Here is a 24,856-nt window from a genome sequence, read left to right as displayed (position 1 = left end):
ACCCACCGCTCTTGCACTCAAGTGCTCTATCATAAATTTATTACAATAAAAACAAGTTGAGTTGAGGAAAACTACATGTGATCAAGATGTAAGAGTGTGAGTGGATTAGAATTCTGCTTTTTTATTTCCTAAAATATCGAACTTTTGATTTCTCAATTTTATTCCACTCTAAAATTAGGCATGATAATTTATATCTATCAGTTTTTTACAGGGTTTTCGTTGTATTACAAAAACATCTTGATTTTAAGTTAATATTTGATTTCATAAAATAAGATTCAATTTAATAATAAAAAAATTTAAATTGTGAAAGCTGAATTTGCATGGAATCAAAAAAGCAACCTTCCTCTCCCCCTTTCTTTTACTGTTCATGAGAGACGTCATGAGAAATTTTGGTCCTAAAGTTTTATTTTTTAACCTCTATTTTGAGTTTTAGTCCTCAAATTCATTTATTTAATGCTCAAGTCCCTTTTTTTTTTATTTGGGGGGGGGGGGGAGTTGCTGAAAATTATAATAAAAATAAAGTAGTTAGTTAGCCAAGTTTTGAGAATTAAAAAAGTGAATTCAGTATTGATATATATATTTTTTTTGACAAGATGAGTGTTATTAAGGTGATTTTAAACTTTTATATTGTTAGTTGATTAGGGTTAAGAATTTTTATTTTATTTTATATTTATAAATGATTTAGAGGTTTTTGTGGTGGAAAACTGATTGACATAGCTGTGTATTCATTAAGTATTTTTAGGTTAAAAAATATTGAAAATAAGATTTCTTTTCTCAAATAATATTCTAATATTTTTAAATATTACAAGCATAATTTTTTTACATTCCTTCATGATTTTTTTGTTTTATTTTTTCTTAAAATTTAATCAAAATTAAATATAAAATAATAAAAAAGGGTATATTTAAGATATTATTTCATTAGATATCATTCAATTTGACATTTATTTTCAAATAACATAGAACCTTTTTTATATATATAATGTTAGCAATCATTTCATTAATTACTATACATGACCTAGATGCAATCTTTTTTTTTTTTTAATGTTTGTGTTCATGAATATTCTATAGAAATAAAGTTCAAGTCATTATAGTTATCAATAATATTTTTTTTTGAATTGTTGTTACTTTTTATTCAATGAATTATGTTTTTTTAAGTATTTTTTCATCAAAAAATGAAAAAAAAATTCATGAATAAAAATTTTGACAAGAAAATATAGTCTTTTTTCCATAATTTTTTTTTGTCTTTTTTGAATTTTTTTTAGATTATCATATTGCTAATTAAAAAAAAAAAGATTTTAAAAAGTTCTATATGACAATGCCCTCTCATTATATTATTCTTTTCATTTTTAATATATTCATGTTAAAAATATCAAAACATATTTTTTCTATACATTTACTTTTATGATTCTAATAAGCTATTATTAAAAAAAAAATTATTTTGTTAAAAAAATGAAAAAGAGAGAGAACATTAACAAGATGATGGGGTTTAGATTAAAAAGATATCTTTTATCATTATTTAAAATCATTTATATATATATATATATACTTTCCATTGGATGGCTTTTGGAATAACAGTGTTTGAGCGGGATAAATCAGTTTGTAGGAGGAGTGTTTCTCCTTTTTGAGAATGAAACTTGTGTTTACTGGCAAAGACTGAGAACATGGCTTTATAATGTATTTTGAATATGAGAGCAACAGGTATAGATTCTTCAAGTATGTTATAATTATGAGTCTGCAAAATATTCTTATCTTTACGAGATATGGTTATGTTTGGATAACAGTCGAAAGATACTGGGCCACTACAAAGGCTAGACTCAATGGAACTAAGGAGAGAGTCTTGAAAGTTTTGAAACCTAGCATCTCGGAGGACAGCAAGGATGGAGGTGTTTATACCTTCTTTTGTAAGGGGTTTTATTCCGACTTGGACAAGGCCAACATGGATGTATTTATAGTTTCTGGCTAAATGTTTCTGTAAAGACTTCTGAGAGAGGAGTTGTATGGTTTCAAAGGGTTTTGTGAGCTGAATATCCCGTTTCTCAGTTTTAATAGTGAAATCTGTTTTGAAAATATCATATTTAGATTTTTGGTAAATCTGGGTTTGAGAAATCTTTGGGATTTTTCAATCATCAATGTTTTTTTGTAAAGTCTTCAATAGTTATTTCTTCACTTTGTACAATTTTCCTGCTTTTAGAAGAGTCAGAAGTAGAGGAGGCGAAAATAGAGGTAGTTCGATGGAAAACAGAATCCATTGAGAAGAAAGATAAACTAGGAAACAGGCTGTAGATTATATGGATTTATTGCCTTAGAATTTTAACGGGACTTACACCATTCAGTTGCATTCACCTATTTTTAATGGTCTCGATGTTCTCTGAGAAAACTGTCTTCTATGATACTAATTCTACCTAGATCCCAATAGGCTCTGATACCAGTATGTATTTGTTCAGTACGTGGCGTTGTTATACCTGAGAATGATCTTAAAAGATCGGGTCACAGGTTTCCAGCCTATATACTGATTTTATGAAAACAGAAATAAGATGCAAAAATTATAAACAAAAATAAACTTCAAAAATTATAAATTACAAACAGATTTCTAATGCGAATGAACAAGGCAAGACCAACAATATCAGGATCTTTGGTCAAACACAGAGTATACTTATCAGACATAAAACATAACAAAATCAAAAATACCAACAATAAAATAGAATCTTACATAAATTTGTAATATTAATACAAAAGATATTAGATACAGAGGAGAGTGGAGAAAGGTTACAGAAATGTATTCTAAGGGAGAATGAAATATATATATATATATTCTAATGGCTTTCAATTTTTATTGAGAAAACAACATAGTTTGAAAATCTATATGTTTTTTTTTATTAAAAAACATATTAATAAAAAAGAGATTATACTAGGAAATTATTTTTTAAAATAGAATTTAGATTATTACTCTTCTTATCATTTTTCTTATATTGCCATGTAAGTAGATAAAAATAAATAAATTGAAGAGCCCCTTCCATCTTTTAATCTATATTTATCTATTAACTTCTCAACTTAGTCTTAGTTGTAGCATTTTCATTAGTAAATATAATTTTAAATTTATTTTATTAAATGTAGTATGAAGTTCCACTATAAACTTTAAAAATTATAAATTACAAACAGATTTCTGATGCGAATGAACAAGGTAAGACCAACAATATCAGGATCTTTGGTCAAACACAGAGTATACTTATCAGACATAAAACATAACAAAATCAAAAATACCAACAATAAAATAGAATCTTACATAAATTTGTAATATTAATACAAAAGATATTAGATACAGAGGAGAGTGGAGAAAGGTTACAGAAATGTATTCTAAGGGAGAATGAAATATATATATATATATTCTAATGGCTTTCAATTTTTATTGAGAAAACAACATAGTTTGAAAATCTATATGTTTTTTTTTCTATTAAAAAACATATTAATAAAAAAGAGATTATACTAGGAAATTATTTTTTAAAATAGAATTTAGATTATTACTCTTCTTATCATTTTTCTTATATTGCCATGTAAGTAGATAAAAATAAATAAATTGAAGAGCCCTTTCCATCTTTTAATCTATATTTATCTATTAACTTCTCAACTTAGTCTTAGTTGTAGCATTTTCATTAGTAAATATAATTTTAAATTTATTTTATTAAATGTAGTATGAAGTTGCACTTCATAATATTCTTTTTCTTAAAGCTAGAAAACTTTTTTTTATGTTTTAATTTTTTTTTTATCTGACCTATATCATAGCACAAGTCAAACCAACTTACTAATTATATAATCAACATGACAAAAGACAACCAATAAATTTTGAGTTGGGAAAGGAAAAAAAAAAAAGAAACACCCAATCAAACCAACCTTATTGTTTGATCTTGCTTCTAACAGCAAAGGTGAAGAAATTTTATGTATTTTGCCACAGGTTATATATATATATATATATAACAAAAAATTAAATATGCTAGTTTTTTTAATTATACATAAAAATTTCAATTATAAATTAAAAAAAAAGTTGATACATTTACTTAATTATACAAATTAAAAATCATTTGTTCAACTAAAAAAAATATAAAAGCACAATTTTCACCCAATCAAAGTTAATTAGTTAAATATGTAATCTATATAAAATCAAGAATTAACTAAACATTGAGGTATTTATTTGAAATTACGACAAACCTACAAATATAAAACTAAAATAAATTATATTGTCCAATTAAAAATCAATAAAATATTAAAAAATAAAATTAAAAAAATAAAAAAATCAATAAAGATTTAATTGTGAAATATCAAATCAAAAAATAAGTTTTTTTCTTTTATGGTTTGTCTTTTATTTTTTAAAAAAAGATAGCAAGCAATGTATCGCTTATATTGCTTAAATTTCAAAAATTAGTTGTCACTAAAATGTTAGGGTAAGGTGTTTTACACCCAAAAAATTTATTTTAAACTATTATTCGATCTAAAAACACCTTAGATTCTTAATAAGTAAAACTTGTACACACAAAGATAAATCATTTTGATAACTAGAATTGTTATTAATTGAAATTTTTTCATACCACTAAACTCCAATAACTTTACAAAATTTTGAAAAAATTAAAGAAATATAACATGGATATGCTGTCAACTAAAAGGACCAACGTCAAACTTTTTAGTTAATTTTGAAATGGCCATCAAGATAATTAGAAACCCGCCATATCATCCATGTTTGGACCGTCACATTTGAGCCATATAATGAAAGCCGGTTCTTTTCAACTAAACTGCTTCAATTTACCAATAAATTGAATTAGGTTTTTCTTTTGCAGGCTCTGCCCCAAGCTATCTCTAATGCATCCCACAGACAAAGTATGAATATTGGCCGTATTAGTAGTATACATTGTCCGAAGCCTCGTGATGGCTAAAGCCCATCATCAATCCAATACGCTTGTTGCGTAGTTTGGATCCATGCCAAAATCAAGAGAGAAAAAAAAACATTATGAATTAATGGGTAATTAATTAAATAACTTGATTAAGTTTCACAGACAAATCGAGTAAATGCGGAGGGACACGCCTCGATCGGCTGGTTAATTTTATTTTATTCTTTGAAATATATAAGTTCTATTAACTTCTTTCTAGAAAAATCATTATTTATTAGCTAGTCTGTTGAGCTGGTTAATTGTATGAGGAAGTGTTGTTTTAGTAAAACAACGATGATATCTAACATGGAGATTAGATGTTACACTAATATTAATAAATAATATAATTAAACATAATAAATATAATAACTAATAATATAATTAAAATACTTAAAATAAAAAATAAGAAAGAAAAATTACAAACTCTATTTTTAATATAATTCATTAGGTCTATATTCAAATCATACTTAAAAATTGTATTTCTTTACTTGTCCAAGCCAAAAAAATAAAATTATTATTTGATGAGTATAAACTAAGTTTTTTACACTATTTGAAGATGTTATTTTTTTAAGATTTTTTTTAATAACAATATCTCATCAATATCAAAAAAATTTCTTGAACTCTTAAGGGTTTGCAAATTATGATTTTGTTGTTATGAAATTACTTTGATAATAAAATAGATTTTATAATTAAAAATTTATATATTTTCACATCTCATTAAATATCGTATAATGAAATGAAGCTCGTTGAAGTATTGTGAGAATGATAATATATATTTTCATGCAAAATTATAAAAGTTTTAATACATTTTTTTTTATTAATGATTGATGATTTGAAAGGGTTTTTCTTTTCAAATAATCTGTATATGATATAAGTTCAAATTTTCTTCTTAATTCTATAATTATACATTTATATATATGTTTTTAGCAAAAAATAGTTGTTATTATTTCCCTTACAAATAAAATGACCTTAGATTGTTTAAGATAATTAGTTGATTAATTCTTACAAAATTTTTAAATATTCATAATAGATAAACAAATAATCGATCAATTCATCTAATATCACTAAATATTTAATTAGTTTATGTAGAATTCTAGTTTTGATAATTTTAATCATGGTAATTTTTAAAATTATTTTATTAATATTTTTAAGTACATGTAAAATAAATATGTACATTCATTTTAGTTAAAAAAAATCAAAACATCATAAATAAAAAAAATTGAACTAAAGAATATATTTTCTTACTTGAGAATCTAAATAATCGAAGTTGATAAGAACAATAATTTTCATTAATAAAAAAAATCAAATAAAAATAGATTTTTGATTTTCATTAATACAAAAAAATCAAATAAAAATAGATTTTTGACATAGCTCCACGACATCACGAACAAAAAAAAACTAGTCAAATCTATTTGTTACGAGGTCAATTGATAATTGCTCGATATGTTATTTTCAATATTAAAGATGAGCGCTGGATATGTTTTTAAAAAACTGGTCCAATAATCCACTCGGGACTCGGAACAATCATTCAACATTGCATATCTAAAAATGCTAGAGGAGAAGCAACAAAACCTAGCTGGGTTAGGCCAGTTATAGCCCTTTAGGCCTTGGCATAAAACTGCCTGGTGATGGCCATGCTCTGCAGTCTGCATGAGACATCTAGAAGTCCCATGCATTCGCATCTCCGTTCCTAGCCATGAATGGTGGTTTTTGGCTAGAGATTTTCCTTTTTTTCAAAGAAAAAAAACAAATAGTGCAATATCAGTGAATATTTTTTTATATTTTCTAATCAATAAAAATAATAAATCAAGGAATTGAATTGTGTTAAAGAAATATCCAAAATAAATATTCTTCATTATTTCTTAATCAATAAAAAATAAAAAAGTCAAGAAATTAAATAACTAAAAAAAATAAATAATTATTTCTGTCATCTAAGATAAAGTATTTTTTATGATTTATTTTAATATATTCCTTTAGTAAGATTTAATTTATAAAAAAATTATTATTAATATTTTTTATTTATAATTTATGTGTATATAATTTGAAAAACCACCTCCATATTTATGATAATAAAAAGCAATATTTTTTTGTGTTTTAAAAATATTTTTTTACTTGAGATTGATACTTTTTCTAATAATTTTATATTATTTTAATATATTGATATTAAAAATAATTTTTTAAAAAATAAAAAAATATTATTTTAATATATTTTTAAATAAAATATATTTTTAAAAATAATCTACTCCAGGCATATTCAAATCCCATCAACTAAACAAAGACATGTTCATGGTTTTTATTTTTTGCACTAATAAATAAATAAAAAATAAAAAAGAATTTGTGGAGTAGCTGATAAGGGTAGGAAATTATAGAAAAGAAACAAAAACAGATGAGGCGTGAATAATAATCTAACAAATAAGATAAGATTTTATAGCGTCATGTCACACGCGCTTTATAGAATGGGAGGAAAACGACCCCACTTCTCCCTGTTCCAACGACGCGCTTTCTGTGGACCCCACACCAAGACCAACGCACTCTCTCTCCGATTCTTACAGGCAAGAACAGTGTCAAAATCTAGAAGAGCACCAAAAGCAAATGAAGGAAAGGAGGAGAAGAATGGCTCTTGATTAGCAGTAGTTTGCAGCCAAACTCAATGGATGTAGTAGTACATATACATGCATAACATCCATCCATACATGCATGCATAAATTCCCAAGAAAATAAAATAAAAAAGGAAAAAGAGAGAGAGAGAGAGTTTTTGGATTCTACTCCTTCATTATCATTTATTAGCTTAGCTCTGTGTTTTTCTGTATATAAATACTCACTATATTATCATCTTATTCTGCTGTGCCGCATGGTGGTCTCTTGGCCATCTTCTGTTAATGATTGTTTCTTGTTTTTGTTTCATAAAACCAACAACAAAGGTTGTTGCTTTGCTCTTGTTGTCGTTGCTGTTGTTGGTGGTGGTGGGGTGTGATTATGGCACAAAAGAGGCAGCCGGAGGAGGGTAAGCCTCGTTCTGATGGGAATAATAGTCCTGAGGAAAAGAGGAGGAAGTTCAATCTGAAAAGGTGAGGTTTTTTTTTTTTTTTTGTTGGTGGATTGAAAGTGAAGTGGGTTTTTGTGGAGTATTGTTGTTGGGTTGTGAATTATGATTGAGATTGTGGAAGCAATGTGGAAATATGGATTTACAACGAAGTTTGTTTGGTTGTCTTTTGGTGAATATGCTTAGCTAAGATAATTTTTGTAAAAAATTTGAAAACTTTGTTGGGTTTGTATTGGTTCTTGCTTGAGATTGCCCATGAATGTGGTTTGTTCATTATTATATGTCAATTAAACCACGAGGCAGAGTTTGAAGATGAGGGAAACCTTAACTGGCTCTTTATTGGGCCACCTGGGGGGACGGAGGGTAGAGTTATTGGATATGATCATAGTGCTTATTGAAGTTTTCTTCCCTTATCGCATTTTGGTCTCTAATCTATTTGTTAATTATGTTTAGTGTGGTTCAGGAGGTGATTAAAATGCAATCAGTTCAGCATTTGCTAGAGCCAATTCTGGAGCCATTGATACGTAGGGTGGTATGTGTTTTTCGTTATCAGTCGTATTGCAGAATGTTCTATATATCACATGCAGTTGATTAAGCTTTGATGTTGTATTCGGAATCTTCCTGTTTTGCTCTCGGACCTTCCATTTAGTATCGCATACATAGATGGTGCATAGTTCATTGAATTTTACGAGCTTGAATAATGTTCAATACAAATGAAGGCATCAGTTTAGTCCTTACAAACATAACATTCTCCATTTGACATAATTTGCAGCTTGCATACTTCCAGTTGTTATTAATGGAAGCTTTAGAGTAGCATATTTAAGCTACCCTGCCCCTTCTGATGGTCGCAACTCCCTCCATAATGACATGTTCTGATCAAATGATCCCAGTTTGTGTTGCTCTTCCCTTCTCCAGCTATTGAGCATTCGGTTACTAAAGAAGTTTCTTTTTATAAAGATTAGAAGAGGTCTATATAGCACCAGAATGGTGTCTCTCTCAATCTGTTAGATTTAAACAGCAGGAACCCCATGCCTAGGTGCATTTTAACAAGTTGCAGTTGCAAATTGTAAAGATTGTTTATTACCTCCCTCTTCCACCACCTCTCTCTTGTCTAATTGTAAAGATTGTTTATTACCTCCCTCTTCCACCACCTCTCTCTTGTCTAATTGTAAAGATTGTTTATTAACTCCCTCTTCCACCACCTCTATCTTGTCTCTTTCTCAGACGGGATAAGCTGTCATTCATGGTGAAACAAAGTGTCTATGGCTAATAAGCTGAATTTTGGAGTGTCTGTTTCAAGTTGGTTAATGAGTGCTGTGAATAAGAGAAGGAAAGTGAGGTCCAACATAGAATGAACTTGAAGTCTCTGTTAATGGTAGAAGAGGCCATTAGCTACTTCAGGCCTTTTCTTCTACCTTCATTTTAATTCTCCAAGTTCATCGTACTATCTCCAAGAATTTTTCTATATTATATAGAATTGCTGTTCATCAACAACTTTCCAAGTCTTGTTACTATGCTTAGTCTGTTGAGAACGAAATATATCATTTAAAAACCTATGCAGTGTGTTTTGAATGATGAATGCTAACAAGTTAAGATGTTTCCTTTTTTTTCCTCCCCTTTGCATCTATAAATCATCCAGAGTATTGGAAGAATGTTGTGCATGACATGATATCTCTTAGTTATCTGTTTGGATGATTTAAAAATAACCAAATGGTTTGTGAAATGGAGCATAATGTTCTTAGTTCATATTATTTTTGAATTCCCACCTCTTGTAGCAGTAGTTTATATATAAAGAATATAGTTGATCATATAAAAGTGGTAACGGACCTTTTGTATTATGCTCTTGCAGGTAAAGGAGGAAGTTGAATTAGCTCTAAGGAAACATTTGGCTAACATGAAAAGGTAAGCATCAATGGCCTGAAGGTGTTGAATGGTTTGTGTATCCATTAGAAGGTAATAGGAAGAAGTGAGAAATATGTGCACTCAGAACATTGTGATCTCCACTATCCTTGTAATGGATTTTGTGTGGCTATCCGTCTTTTTTCAGGAGCATTGGGAAAGGGATAGATTCGTCTGAATCAAGAAGCTTAAAACTGCAGTTCGCAAACAACCTCTCACTTCCAGTGTTCACTGGAGCTCGTATTGAAGGAGAAGAAGGTCCTGCAATTAAAGTGGTTTTGGTTGATACTCTTACCGGGAAAATTGTCAACTCTGGCCCTGAATCTTCTTCCAGAGTGGAAATTGTTGTTCTTGAGGGTGATTTTGATGGTGATGAGGGTGAGAACTGGACACCTGAAGAATTTAAGAATAACATTGTCAGAGAGAGAGAAGGAAAGAAACCCCTTCTTACTGGAGATGTACTCCTCAATCTTAAAGAGGGGATTTGTTTGGTTGGTGAAATTTCATTTACAGATAATTCAAGCTGGACAAGAAGCCGCAAGTTCAGGCTTGGGGTAAGAGCTGTGGACAACTTTGATGGCACTAGCATAAGGGAAGCAAAGACAGAATCCTTCATCGTCAGGGATCACCGAGGAGAATGTGAGTGTGTGTGTATTTGTCTATGGCATTGCTTTACTGTTTTCCTCAAAGGCTCAAACTATGAAATTGAAATGGTGTTTGAAAAAATACGGATTAGGATACTCTGAGTAGAGTTGTTCAAGATACTTTCATTTTGAAAACGTGAACTCTCTTTGATGGTGGATATACAATAATTATACCCTGTGAAAACTATGGTACAGCAGATCAACAGAAAAAAAGTAGCCAATTCAGAAAATGATTGATATTTTAATTTATTTGAATCTAACAAAAATAAAAACTTGTGTTCAACCCGTAAAAATCTGCATGCTGAATGAAAAGTCTTTAAACCTTTTCTATTATAAACAAGTGAGTTATTGTTTTTTGAACTGAGCACATTTGCCTGGGGCCAAGGATAAAGTTTTTAATCTTGACCCGGAGCACAGAATTTTTATCATTTCAAAATTGGGAGTTTTTTTTTTTTAATTCTGCATTACACATTCAAGTTGTTGATTGCACGAGGCAGAAAATGAAATGATGTAAGTGAAGAATAAAATTGGCAATCTGAAGTATCTGATTTGGACATGTGATTGGGAGTTTATACTGAAGTTATCAGGATAAAGAGCTATCAGCTTGGAAAATACATAAAACAGAGAGAATAAACTGTACTCTTAACCATTTGTCAATTGGTTGCAGTGTACAAGAAGCACCATCCCCCATCTCTGTTTGATGAAGTTTGGAGATTAGAGAAGATTGGCAAAGATGGAGCTTTCCATAAGCGCTTGAGCCGGGAGAATATCAATACTGTGAAGGATTTTCTGATCCTTCTCTTCATAGATCCTACAAGGCTTCGCCATGTAAGAATTTACTGCTTTTATCATAAACATTGCATAATTTATACTTCCTTGACATATTCTTACTGAAGCTTTTGGGTATCTGGTTCAATCCTCATCATTTTATCTGTTTGTTGCTTTTAAGAGGGACCATTCATAATTTTTTTTATCTTCAACTTTAGAAAACCGAGAGAAACTTCAAAAACAAAAACTACCTCTCATGTGTCTAGAAAACCAAGAGAAACTTCTTCAAAAACAAAAACTACCTCTCATGTGGACATCTAAAATAACTTGTCATTTTAAGGACTGGGGATAAACTTGATACTTTGCCAATGTCCAAGTTGTGACCAGTCTGCTTCATATTTTTTCTGTGACATGTCGATGTAACACCATCAAATATGTATCCAACTGGTCTGCTTTATTTTTTTTATCCTGAACCATGGTGGACACTTTGTGTCCATCTGAGTTAATCATCATCTTTCTTCATTTTCCCTGGAAACTGCACCATCGACGTCTTGTTTATTATCATAAAGGAGAATCGGAAGACGTCTTGTTTATTATCATAATCGAAACTATGAACATAACGAATCTATTGCCTCTTGTTTTGTCTGTCTCATTCATGTTCTATGACCTTAAACAACAACAACTGCTTTAAATGATTGTTTCCATAGTCTTGGAGTAGCATAATAATTACATTTTTGTGGGGTTACATGCAGATTCTTGGTACGGGCATGTCTGCTAAGATGTGGGAAGTTACGGTGGAGCATGCTCGAACTTGTGTGCTTGATAAGATAATATACTTGTATTGCCCTCCTGTTTCTCAACAGAAAACTGGTGTAGTCTTTAATGTTGTTGGACAAGTTATGGGATTGCTTTCAGAAGGCCAGTATGTTCCTATTGATAAGCTGTCTGAAACTGAAAAGGCAAAGTTCTCTTATAACCTTCATAACCTTCCAACTGATTTTTACTCTTTTTTTTTTTTTCACTCCCTGTTCCTGTCTGTCAATTGTGGCTTCTTATACTCAACTCTGCCTTCAGGCTGATGGTCAAAACTTGGTAATCACTGCATTTGAACATTGGGACCAAGTCATATCTTTTGATGATGAAGCATCTCTGGGGAGTGGCTCTTCACAATTGTCTGATGTTGCTTACACCTCAAGCTCACCCCAGACAGAAAATTCTAGTGGAAGCAAGTTTTTGGCTTCACAAAAGATAGGTGGATTTGATTATGCGCAACCAAGTGCATCTTCTCCAGATATCATGTCGTCTATATATACTGTGGGGTGTGTGAATGGATTGGATGATTATGCCTTGCAGGGTATTGAAAATATGGGTCTTAGATATGACCAGACTCTGAACTTCAATGGCCAAGTCTCCAACTCCCTCATTTGTGACACCGATTCCTTGGCTCAAGCTTTCTGTGATGAGGAACATTTGCGGTTTTTTGATACAGATCTTCAGTCTCAGAACCTCGGTTTAGAAACACAAGCTGATTTGCAAAGTGCTGTTGATGGCTTCCTGTTGGCGCGCTCTACGGCTGTTGCTGTTTATAAGGCTCAGAGGAGATGGGCTAAGATCTCTTGCGTGTTGAAATGGTTCTCCGTCAGGAAGCTTGTGGCTACAAAAAAAAAATTGTGGTCGAGAAACTCGTAGATATTAGAGTGATGGGCTATAAAAACCTCACCAGTTGACAGTTGCGAATGCATTATTTAGTCAGTGCTTCCGCGAGTATAGTTTTGCCTGCAGTCGTGGAGGCAAGATGGAGTTTCCATAGTTGTAGATGCAGCTGGTTTTTAAAACCCTAGCTCTGAGTGGAGAATTAGGAAATGTCTATCCTTGTATGAAATTGTAAATTTGTACATGTGGTGCTTGAAACTAGGAGGTCACTGGTTTTGGCCCCTTGAGTTGAAGCTCGAATGCAAGCAAAGACACTGGTATGCTTGGGATTCTGTAGCTCTCTTGTGGATTTTCATTTTGTATCTGTGCATTTGTTAATGAAGTAAATATTGAATCTTTCAAGTCTCGTTTGTTCGGTAAAAAATAGGTCAAAAATGGTTTTTCAGATCCAAAATATCCGAGCTGGATTTTCGAAGCACTTCTATAAAGGTAAAGGTACAAAATCAGTCCAGTAGATGACATTTTATTTTATTTTTATTTTTATTATTTTTTAAAATAGCATTCTCCGACGTTCACTAGCTCTTACTAGTAATGTTACCTGCCCGCTTAATCCTGCGGATTAATTTTTTTGTTTAAAAAATATTAAAAAAAATTAAAAATTAAAAATATTATATTTTTCTATAAAATTATATTTAAAATCTTGGGTTTTACAGTAATGTTTGATCCAAGAGTAATATTTATAATAACAGCAATGTCTAATCCAAGAGTAATATTAATAATATTAATAATAATATTAAACTTGTATAACTCAAGTTTAAGTGGGTCTGACTGCAATACTAAATCTAATAGTTTTGGATGTGAGTCTTGCTGCAAGGTCACGTCATAAAAATATGATAATTAAATAGATTAATTTAAAAAAAAACAAAGAGAAAAAACCAACAGGAAGAAAAAAACTAATGAAAAAAAATTTGAATCAACTGAATTAACCCGTCAAACCTGGAATACATGTCATAAAAGTCTGATAATTAAAGAAAAAAAATTAATATTTAAAAAGTAAATTTTTAAAAAAAACTAAAGGCATCGGTTTTTTTACTATGAATTGCACTATGCAATCCATAATAAAAATATTAAAAATGAAAAGAAAAAGAAAAAACAAACAAGTACTTACGCCACTAGTTAATTTTTTTTCTTTACATAAAAAATATTAAAAAAAGTTAAGATCTAAGAGTGTTAGATCTTTATGCAAAGATATACCCAAAAGTCTTGGATTTAACTGCAACGCTTGACCTAACAGTAATATTTATAATATTAAACTTATATGACTCAAGTTTAAGTGAGTCTGGCTGCAACACCAGGCCTAAGAGCCTTGGATGTGGATCTGACTGCAAGATTGTGTAATAAAAGTGTGATAATTAAATAGATTAATTAAAAAGAAAAAACCTAATGAAGGAAAAGAAAAAAAAATCTGAATTAACTGGGTTAACCTTCAAACCGGGTTCACCTGTCAAGTTCACTTGTCAAATCAAAGATTCGCGTCATGAAAGTTTGATAACTAAATAAAAAAAATTGACAGGTTAACCCATAATTAACTGGGTTAACATGTAAAACCAAGTTAACCTGTCAAACTTGGAATATATATCATGAAAGTCTGATAACAAAATAAAAAGAGATTTAACATTAACAAACTAAACTAAACAAAAAAAAAATAATTAAAAAGCAAAAAAGCAAAAAAAAATCTGGGTTAACTCATCAAATCAGGTTAACTTGTTAAACCCGGGATTTGTGTCATGAAAGTCTGATAATTAAATAAAAATATTTAATATTAACAAACTAAATTAAATAAAAAAATTTAAAAGAAAAAAATTGAAGAGTCAACCTATGAAACCATACTAACCCGTGAAACTTAAAATATGTGCCATAAAAGTTTGATAACTAAAAAAAAAAAAAATTAACATTAAAAACTAAACTAAATAAAAAAAATTAATAAAAAAGAAAAAAACCATAAAAAATTCGGGTTAACTCGTCAAACCAGGTTAATATGTTAAACTCAGGATCCGTATGATAAAAGTTTGATAATTAAATAAAACAATTATTAAAAAAACAAAAAAAAGTAAGAAAAAACCTTAAATGAATAAAAACACAAAAAAAACAACTAAAAAAACAGCTAAAAAATGAAATAAAAGGCAGCTCAACAAAAAAAAATAAAAAAATAAAGCATTAGTGTTTTATTATGGACTACACAGTGCAGTCCACAATAAAACAATGATACCTTTCAGTATATGTTACAATTTTTCTTGGGCAATGCTTGACAATCTAGATCCTTGCTATACATGTTGCTCCTTTTTATATTTTCTTTTATTTTTTTAATTTTTGCTAAAATGAATTGAATAAAAAAACTTAACATAATATTAAAATTACTATTTAATTTTTTCATAATTTTTATGGGAGCATTAACTATTTGTTTTTTAATTATCTTGTACCAAGTATGCAAAAGCAATAAATAAAAAATTGCTCATTAATATTCAATGAAAATAAAATTATCTCTTTTAAAATCTTTTGATAAAGTTATTAGATTGATTGATCATATTTATTATTTTTTCCCCTTCACTCTCATATAGAATAATGAAGACATTGTTTTATTTTTGTTATCATATCATTGAATAAAAAAATAATTTAACAAAAAATAAAATTTTTAAATATAGTGATTCAATGATATGGGTTAAGAGTTTTACAAGTTAAGATACAAAATTTAGGTCGATTCAATATCTTACCATTTAATATTAAAAAAAATGTTATCTTGAAAGAAATTTAAAATCAAATCACACTTTTATTTCTTATTCAGTTTGTATTTAGACTTATCAAGTTAATTGAGTCATATAAAGTCAACTTTTATATAGGTAAATTTAAAAACTAGAAAAGACAAGGAGTTGGGTCGAAAGGTTTTAAGGTTGACTTGTTAAGTCAAATTTAATAACAATGTTAAATAACTTTTTTCTTTCTAATTCCATCTTTCATTTTGTTTTTTTGATTGAGTTCTTTCTATTTATTTCTTCAATTTCACCTTTTAAAATTTCATTGATTTTGAATTGGTCTTTATACTTTGTTTTGATTTGTTTTCTATGAGGATAACACATATTGAATAAACATTCTGGTATTTGGTTGATACTCAATTTTGCTAGCCTTTTATTGTATCATTAAATAGAAAATAATTTTTTTAAAAAAAGTTGTTAAACCCCTTGTAGTCTAATATTTGGGTAAGAGATTTGTCAAATTAAGTCATGAAATTTGGGTCAATTTAATACATCATTGTCTTTATATTAAAAAAATATCATTATAATTTTTTTAAAAGCCAAACCACACTTTTTAATAATCATTTGGGTTATCTTTAAACCCCTTGTATCAATATAACTTACATATGATTTAACTTGAAATCCAAACTAGGCAAGGAATTGAGTTAAGAGTTTTTAAGTTTTATATGTTGAGTTGATTTTAATAACAATGCCAAAGAATCCCCCGTGGACTAGATATTTGTTTTAGGTTAAATTTTTTTTTATATAATCTCACGTGCCAAACAAATATTAAATGAAAGGTTGTTAATTACATTACGTTCTGTTTGAAATGACTAATATATTTTGTTCTAGTTCAAAAAATAAAAAAACCAACACAAATTTCATTTCATTTAGAATCTTGGCCCATTCTGGAAATTCATAAGGAATATTCTAGTTCCGTTTTGGCCAAATATTTTTTTTATTTTTTTAAATTATATATTTTTAATTAATTTTATCATTCAACACTTGATTTATTGGAGATTGAATTTTATAAATTATTATAATTTTTTTTTATGGTTATCTTAATCTCATGATCCATGTCATGAGTTAGACAAGTTAACTCAATTGATTAAAGTTTTGTTTTGTCTATTTTCTTAATCAACTTTTTTGTTTCTAGTTATATCATTCAACATCTTCAATATTTAATTAATTATGAATTATATTTTATTTATTTATTTCAGTTTGTTTTCTATTAAATTATCATAGTCTCATGACCCAAGTCATGAGTTTTATGAATTAATCCTAGTAAACTTAAGTCGTTTTATGATTTTATGATCTGTGTCAATACAATATGTTGTTGTATTACTATTTTTTTAATTTTTTAATTAAATTATATATTTTATTAGTCATTTAATTTATCTTTGAACTCATTAATTTGATTAGTTCAGCTCCCATATTTTTTTACTTATATTTGAAATCTAAAATAACAAGTTAATTTATCTTTTGATTTAAATATAAATTTATTGAATTTAGATTAGAGAGAGAGAGAGAGTATTAAAAAAAACCCCAACACCACTATCTTGTAACATATCATCTCCACGTATCAATTAAAATGTTTTTCAATTAAGTATCGTTGACGCTTTGCTTTATGTCCTTCCTGTTTTCATTTTTTCCAGTACCAATTTTTTTCAACCATTCTCCCCATTTCTCCTTTTTTAATTTTAGAATTTTGAAAATTTCTATTTGTAAGTATGGTTGCGGTTGCTTTTTAAATAGTTTTTCATACTAAAATGTATGCCAATAATATTTTTTTATTTTTTAATGTTTTTCAATTAAGTATCGTTGACGCTTTGCTTTATGTCCTTCCTGTTTTCATTTTTTATTTTTTCCAGTATCAATTTTTTTCAACCATTCTCCCCATTTCTCCTTTCTTAATTTTAGAATTTTGAAGATCACTCCTTAATCTCCATTTCCAAGTGCTACGTTAACATCTAAAACAGGCTCTAATTTCCATTTCCAAGTGCTACGTTAACATCTAGGCAGGTAGTGATTAGGTAATCTTAAGGTATCCAATGAGAGAGAAGGGGGCCATGCGTGTAGGACCCGGAACCATTAGATTAAAATGCATCTTTCCTCCATCAAGATGCCAACATGGCTCCACTTTTCAACATGCTCCTTTCCTTCTTCTTTCAAAATGCCAACATGGCTCCACTTTTCAACATGGAACCGCCATTTTCCACTGTCAAGAAAGGTCTATAAATAACCACCAAGTATAACCCAGTAGCAGCAGCAAAAACAAATTAAGGTGATGGACAATCAAAAAAGTCATGTCATTGTTCTTACTTATCCAGCTCAAGGCCACATAAACCCCCTCCTTCAGTCTGCTAAGCGCTTGGCTTCCAAAGGGCTCAAGGCCACTCTTGCCACCACTTATTACAATGTCAACTCAATAGATGCACCCACAGTAGGCGTTGAACCCATCTCTGATGGCTTTGATGAAGGCGGCTTCAAGCAAGCACCAAGTTTGGATGTCTACTTAGAGTCATTCAAAACTGTTGGTTCACGAACTCTGACTGAACTCGTATTTAAGTTCAAAGCCTCAGGTTCACCTGTTAACTGTATTGTGTATGATTCCATGCTGCCTTGGGCTCTTGATGTGGCTAGAGACTTAGGCATATATGCTGCTGCGTTCATGACCACCTCAGCTTCTGTCTGCTCCATGTATTGGCGAATTGATCTTGGCCTCTTGAGTTTGCCTTTGAAGCAACAAACAGCGACCGTGTCCCTGCCTGGCCTTCCTCCGCTAGGCTGCTGCGATTTGCCAAGCTTTCTGGCAGAACCAACAAGTCAGACTGCTTATTTGGAAGTAGTCATGGAGAAATTTCACAGTTTAAATGAAGATGACTGGGTGTTCTGCAATTCCTTTGAAGATCTGGAGATTGAGGTAACAGTATTTTATTCTATGCATGCTCACATATAGCTTCAGCGCTTAACTAAACAACCTACTTAAAATATAATGGTTTTTGGAGAGAGGCTAATTAAGGGAAAGACATCATAGATTGTCAGGGAGAAAAGACAACAAACTCTTAAATACAAGTTTGAGTTCAACCATTACTTGTCAGAACCAAAGATAATTTCATGTTTTTCTTTTTTATGGTTTAAGTTTCCATTCGATATGCCAGCAAGTTGTTAAACAGCAAATTAATCTATAGTTTGTTTGCTACTCTGACGGTGAAAAAGTTAGTAAGGGCCATGCGAGGAAAGTGGCCACTGGTGATGGTCGGTCCGATGGTTCCATCTGCCTACCTTGACCAACGAATTGATGGGGATAGAGCTTATGGGGCTAGTCTTTGGAAGCCAACAAGCAGTCAGTGCTTCACATGGCTGGACACAAAACCACCAAGGTCAGTGATATATGTGTCTTTCGGAAGCATGGGAAGCATTTCAGCTGAACAGGTTGAAGAAATCGCATGGGGTTTGAAAGCAAGCAACAGGCCCTTCCTATGGGTCATGAAGGAATCAGAAAAAAAGTTGCCAACTGGGTTTCTAAACTCGGTAGGTGAGACAGGTATGGTTGTATCATGGTGCAATCAACTGGAGGTGCTAGCTCACCAAGCTATCGGTTGCTTTGTTACTCATTGTGGATGGAATTCAACGTTAGAGGGGTTAGGCCTAGGTGTGCCAATGGTATGCGTGACAGAGAGGAGTGACCAGCCAATGAATGCCAAGTTTGTGGAGGATGTATGGAAGGTGGGAGAGAGAGCTAAGAAAGATGAAGTGGGTATCGTAACAAGAGAGGAGCTTGAGAAGTGCATAAGAGGAGTCATGGAAGGAGAGAATGGTGAAGAAATTAAGAGGAATGCTAACAAATGGAGAGTGCTTGCAAGGAGCGCTGTTAGTGTAGATGGGACTTCTGATATGAATATCAATGAATTTGTAGTGAAGTTGCTGGAAGGGAAGAAACGATAACTACTGGAAAAAAGCATAGCTATTGGTATTGCTTGGTGAATCGAATAAAATTCACTTGTTTGGCTGATGAATATGATCAGATATTTTACCAGAGACACTCATTTTAGAGGGATTTTCACTTGTAAAAAATACAAATCGATCATGCCATGAGATTTGGTATTGACAAATTGTTTTTGATGGCAAGTTGAGGAGCGTCCAAGCATTGGCAGGGGCGTGTCCGCTTGTGAACAAAGGAAAAATAAGAGAGAGAAACAACTACCATCAACAGCTCTGAGAGCTCATAATACCAGATACCTAGAAGCATGCAAATTTTCATGCACATTTAGGCCTACATTAGGATTTCATATATAACAGATGCAGAGTTTGGAACTACCCATTCTTTCGAATGATTTCAGTAGAAACACTACAAAAAAAGGAAAAGAAAAGAAAGATATTAAAACAAAAAAAGGTGCACATCTAAACTTGAAAGTGGCTTATCTGAGGACAATGAATAATATCTTCTGGGAATTAGGATGATCATGATAGGGATTCTGCAAAGGTTGTGGGTTGTGCCCTGCAGTTCCCCAGAATTGAGTTTTATCTTAAAGCTACTGGAATGTAGCAATCTGTAAACAAATTAATATGCTTGCAAAGTGTTGATGCTCTGTATACAAAACACAAACAAAATTTTCAAAATTTACAACGGCAGCATCTGTGTAATGAAGCGTGTAGAAGCAGAAATAGAAAGTATTTATCCGAAACATTCGTCTTTGGTTTTGGCTAGTGTTTCTATCAGATTAAATGAAGGCCAGATTCAGAAGATGGCACAGTAAACATTTACACGAATATGAAAGATTCTATCAAAATCCTGATCACTGGCCCCTTTGAACAAAGTTCACATCTTACAGGCATTGCTGTTATTGCATATTTCTTCCTGCAAGAACACAATAAGACCATCCATGTATCAGCACCATATATGTTTTATACAACAACCTGATCATTCCTAGAAGAGAGCTATGTACATGTGGAACCACTTTGCTAAGCACAATTGCTGAAGTGATCAGTATTCATGTTCAACTAATGGAGAAATAAAATTCAGATGATAGAAATATTCCAGGTTGTCGCGTAAACATTTTCAAATATGCCACCACAAAAATGGTATAGTGAAGCACTAGCATGAGGTTCAATCACTATCCATCATAGAAGAAATTCACCAGGCATGTTTTACATAAGCAACTGATCATTCCTAGATGAGAGCCATGTACATGCGGAACCGCTTTGCTAACCCAATCAGAGAAATAATCACTATTCATGTCAAGATAATGGATAAAAAATTAGATGATAGAAATATTCCAGATTTTCACATAAATATTTTCAAATACAACACCTCAAAACTGGTTCAGCGAAGCACTAGCACGGGGTTCAATCACTATCCATCATAGCAGAAATTCACCAGGCGTTTAGGGGAGAGAGTTACATTTATGGGTTCTCTCCCAAGTGAATCAAGGACAGTAAGGACTGCTGGCACACAACAGTAGAGAGGATTCATAAATGATACATGTGAGATGATTTGTAAGATACAGCTATCATGAATTCTCAAAAGTGTCTGCAGTCTAGGTTTCTGGATGGTTTAGCTATATATTGGACAAGAAAAATGTCTGAAGAAGTCTGATTCAGAAATTCAAGTCAATAAACCCTATTTTTTAACTATTGGATTCGACGGATTGATAAATCCACTATCTTTGAACACACCAGTTATCTGGTGTTTTTGTTGTATCATTGATCAACAATTCTTGTAAACAAGTTGATATAATTAAAAAATAGACATGGAAAACATATTCAAAATTTTAAGTAAAGAAATTTATCCAGCTGCAGACTCCTACCTTCTTCTTTCGAGTGTCCAAGATTTCCTCCAAAGGTGGTCGGCCTAAAACCAAAGCCATTTCCATTAAATGCTCAATGAATAAGAAAATGAAAACAGAGATCATTGTAGCCAAAAATCACAGAGAGTGGCAAATGCATTGAGTATTTACCTGTGACTTGCAGACGATATTTAGCCCAAACACTATATATAGCATCAGCTATTGTAGCAATCTGCAAATGGGATGGTTTTTTAGTTATTAGTAAGAAAAAAACAAAAGAACACGTTCCTGGAATGAAAGCAGCACACCCTTACATCCATCTGTATCATGAAGAATGACACTTACAGGTTCATATTTGGTAACAGCATAAACCCATCCAAGACCAACTTGTTCATATAACTTTCGGAATGCCTGAAGAAATTGTCAATATCACAAGTTTTACATTTTCTGTTATTGTATCTATAATCGACACCATTAGTTACAGAGCAATAGCGGATGCAAAAGGTCTGAATCAGAAGTTAGTCTATTCAGATACTGACCAACTCAACTTGTCAGATAATTGAAAGGGATACGTGCCTAAATGGAGGCCTTCCAAGAGCAGTATAAAGTTTATCTAAATGTAGAATTCTCATTTTTCTTCACGGATAAGCCATGCTTAAGTTTAATCTCTGGCAGCAGCACTATGTCTATAGCTTTTACAGTGCCCATAAACCTACACGAAACTTCCCAAACCCCACCATATTTTTATATGATAAATAGAAATTAAGATTTGACAATAAGAAGGGCAGAGCAGCACTACTAATCCAACATAAAGAATTGATAAAGACATACTTCAACATCCGTGACCACAGTTCCATCAGAAAGGATTGCATGGATTCTTCCCATAACCTGCGCAACAGAAAGCATTCGTCACTACGAAGTGTTCCTCTAAAGTGCAAGAAATAAATAGTTGATATTTAGTTATATTGTTTTCTACAGCTCAAAAGACATTTGAATATTTAATCAGATAGACATAGACTTGCATCACGCCTCAGATTCACCGAATAATCAGAGCCAATCAAGCCAAACGATACAGGGCAGGATCTCGACTTTCGTAGCTAGACATATGAGGATCACTAGGTTTTATTTGGAAGCTTATAGTTCTCAAATGAAAAAATAAAATAAAATAAAAAGGGTAAAATAGTTGATCGACATACAGTTTTGTAGTCCAAGCCTTGATTCTCCTCCGGTGAGTACTCATCTGAGCTTATGTCAACAAACTTTATGGTGCCATAGCTTTTATTCCTCTCTCTTAGCATATTAACCTGACAACATAATTAAACATGCACAACATAGTATAAAGAAATCATCAAGCAACACCAGTCAGCTGCTGCATTAATATGATCAAGCTTGAAATATTGCGTACATGAGCTGGAAACCATTAAAAAAAAAAGAAGAAAGAATAAGGAAAGATAGCGAAGAATATATATAGAGATAGAGAGAGGGAGCTGACCTCACGCATGCAAAGAGGGCAATCTCCATCGTAAAGCATTTTAATGTTCCAATTCTGAGGCTGAGGCTCATTTTGTTTGTTGCTAGTTATAGGCTCGACGGTTGCCTCATGTATGGCCCGAACTCGATGTTGAAATCCTGCAAATTAAGAAGAAAAAAAACCATAGCAATTGCAATAACAAGAGCAATATTAAATCAACTAGATTAACGTAGAAGTGAAGATGGTTGAGATGATCATGTGAAAGAGGAAAAAAGAAGGGATTAACAAGTGGGATGATGAGTTAAAAGAGTGACAAGTACCAACCAGGTGGATAAGATTTGAAGCTTTGGAGAGGATGACGAAATCTGATGCGTTGATGACGAGGGTTTCGAAGGAAAATAGAACGGAGGGGGTTTCTTTGTCTTGCAAGAGAACAGCACGATGCTCTTGTCAATGCCAAAGCCATTTTTGTTGCTTTGAAAGGGAACGCAGAGATTTATTTTCCTTTCTGGCGACAGATCAGAATTTTAGAAGACTGCCCGTCCCTTCCCTGTTGCGTTGCTAAGTCTTTCCTACGTTCGTATGTTCTTTACGTGCCCACTGTCCGCTCCGCTTGTTTATATGTGGTCCACAATTTATTGACTTGATGGTTAACAAAAAAAAAAAATATTCCTGTTTATGCTTTTTTTTTTCTATTTGTGTCTGTCTTTTTATTTTTTCAAAATAAATTCAAGAAAATAATTAATAAAATACTATTAACCGTAAAATTACTCATCTATTTGATATATTTAATTTTTTTAATAAATTTACTAAAATGTTAGCCAAAATAATATAAATTCAGAAGTTTAAGAAAAGCACCAAACCATTATTTTCCCCATAATTTCGTATTAAAATAATACTTGCAAACATTAATTTGGTTTGGGATTTACTTTTACAATTTTTTTTTTTTAAGTTTTTATGGATTTAAGAAGAACTTGTGATCATGTAAACTATTGCGTTTTACCTTTATTTTTGCAACCTTTTTATTTTTATTTTTATTTATTTATTTATTATCATGAAGCGAAGGGGTGAGTATTTGTAATGGGGTTTCGGATTTGATAAATTTAGTTTGGTTTTCGGTACCTATAAAAATCAAAACAAAACCTAAATTAATATATTATTAGATTTTTAATATAAAGAAGGATTTTATAATTCTTGGTTGTTCTTTAAACACGAATTTTATCATGAGTTAGATCTTTCGTATTCATTTGATATGTTAAAAGACTTATGTTTAGTTTTTTATCAATTTATTTTGATTTTTTTTTAAAATACAATCAATTACAAAATAACATCTAATATCCAACTCAAATAATATAACTCATAAATCATAAACATGGAGCAGTCGTAAGAAAAAAAAAAGGCTTTATAGTTTTAGATTTTTTAATGTTAGACATACTTTACCACTAATATTATTAAAAATATTATATTACATATATAAATTCATTTGTGCACTAGCCGAAAAGATTTTTTTTTTAGTTAAAAATGATGTTTATATGGAATAAATGTGTTTTTTAAAAAATAACTCAAGTCATTAATTGAAATGAATTAAATGAGGTAGTTTTATTTTAATTAGATGATAAAAAAAAAAATAATGACAACAAATAAATTAAATTAAAAAATAATGATAACTTGGGAAATCTTTTTTTGTAAAAGAAGACGAACAATATAACTTATTTATCAGCTTATTACACATGAAGGAAGAAATCGAGTAAAAAAAAATTTTGAATCAATCCAAATTAATATAAAAAAATTATAATTTAAAGAATAAAAAGCAAGCTAGCATGTAAATATTTTATTAAGTACAATTATTTGCTTATAGCCATTATTTTCTACCCTTACTCCATT

The 24,856-nt window shown here is 30.8% G+C and overlaps 3 protein-coding genes across 5 annotated transcripts; 2 read left to right on the top strand and 1 right to left on the bottom strand.

Annotated features, from left to right (window-relative positions):
• Positions 1-7,418: 7,418 nt before the first annotated feature.
• Positions 7,419-13,325, top strand: LOC105128590 (uncharacterized). 3 transcript variants are annotated; one of them, XM_011030317.1, is made up of 7 exons: positions 7,419-7,984; positions 8,423-8,491; positions 9,809-9,861; positions 10,007-10,497; positions 11,170-11,330; positions 12,023-12,229; positions 12,345-13,325. In XM_011030317.1, exons 2-7 carry the CDS (start codon positions 8,435-8,437, stop codon positions 12,957-12,959), a joined length of 1,584 nt encoding a protein of 527 aa, XP_011028619.1. In that variant the 5' UTR covers positions 7,419-7,984; positions 8,423-8,434; the 3' UTR covers positions 12,960-13,325. The 3 variants fall into 3 exon arrangements, with proteins under 3 accessions (XP_011028619.1, XP_011028618.1, XP_011028620.1); XM_011030316.1 differs by having other exon boundaries at positions 8,413-8,491; XM_011030318.1 differs by lacking the exons at positions 7,419-7,984; positions 8,423-8,491 and having other exon boundaries at positions 9,821-9,912.
• Positions 13,326-17,920: 4,595 nt separating this feature from the next.
• Positions 17,921-19,912, top strand: LOC105128589 (UDP-glycosyltransferase 74B1). The gene is made up of 2 exons (XM_011030314.1): positions 17,921-18,635; positions 18,932-19,912. The coding sequence occupies exons 1-2, from the start codon at positions 18,000-18,002 to the stop codon at positions 19,658-19,660; spliced, it is 1,365 nt and encodes a 454-aa protein (XP_011028616.1). The 5' UTR covers positions 17,921-17,999; the 3' UTR covers positions 19,661-19,912.
• Positions 19,913-20,256: 344 nt separating this feature from the next.
• Positions 20,257-23,570, bottom strand: LOC105128588 (Putative thiol-disulfide oxidoreductase DCC). Its single transcript, XM_011030313.1, has 8 exons — positions 23,297-23,570; positions 22,994-23,130; positions 22,698-22,805; positions 22,333-22,389; positions 21,847-21,912; positions 21,673-21,733; positions 21,523-21,566; positions 20,257-20,573 (listed from the first exon to the last, which is right to left on the bottom strand). Exons 1-8 carry the CDS (start codon positions 23,436-23,438, stop codon positions 20,535-20,537), a joined length of 654 nt encoding a protein of 217 aa, XP_011028615.1. The 5' UTR covers positions 23,439-23,570; the 3' UTR covers positions 20,257-20,534.
• Between the last annotated feature and the right edge of the window lie 1,286 nt (positions 23,571-24,856).

This window comes from Populus euphratica, unplaced genomic scaffold (assembly GCF_000495115.2).
Source record: "Populus euphratica unplaced genomic scaffold, PopEup_1.0 scaffold111.1, whole genome shotgun sequence".
NCBI classification, from domain to species: domain Eukaryota; kingdom Viridiplantae; phylum Streptophyta; class Magnoliopsida; order Malpighiales; family Salicaceae; genus Populus; species Populus euphratica.
This window is presented reverse-complemented; position numbering and strand designations above follow the sequence as displayed.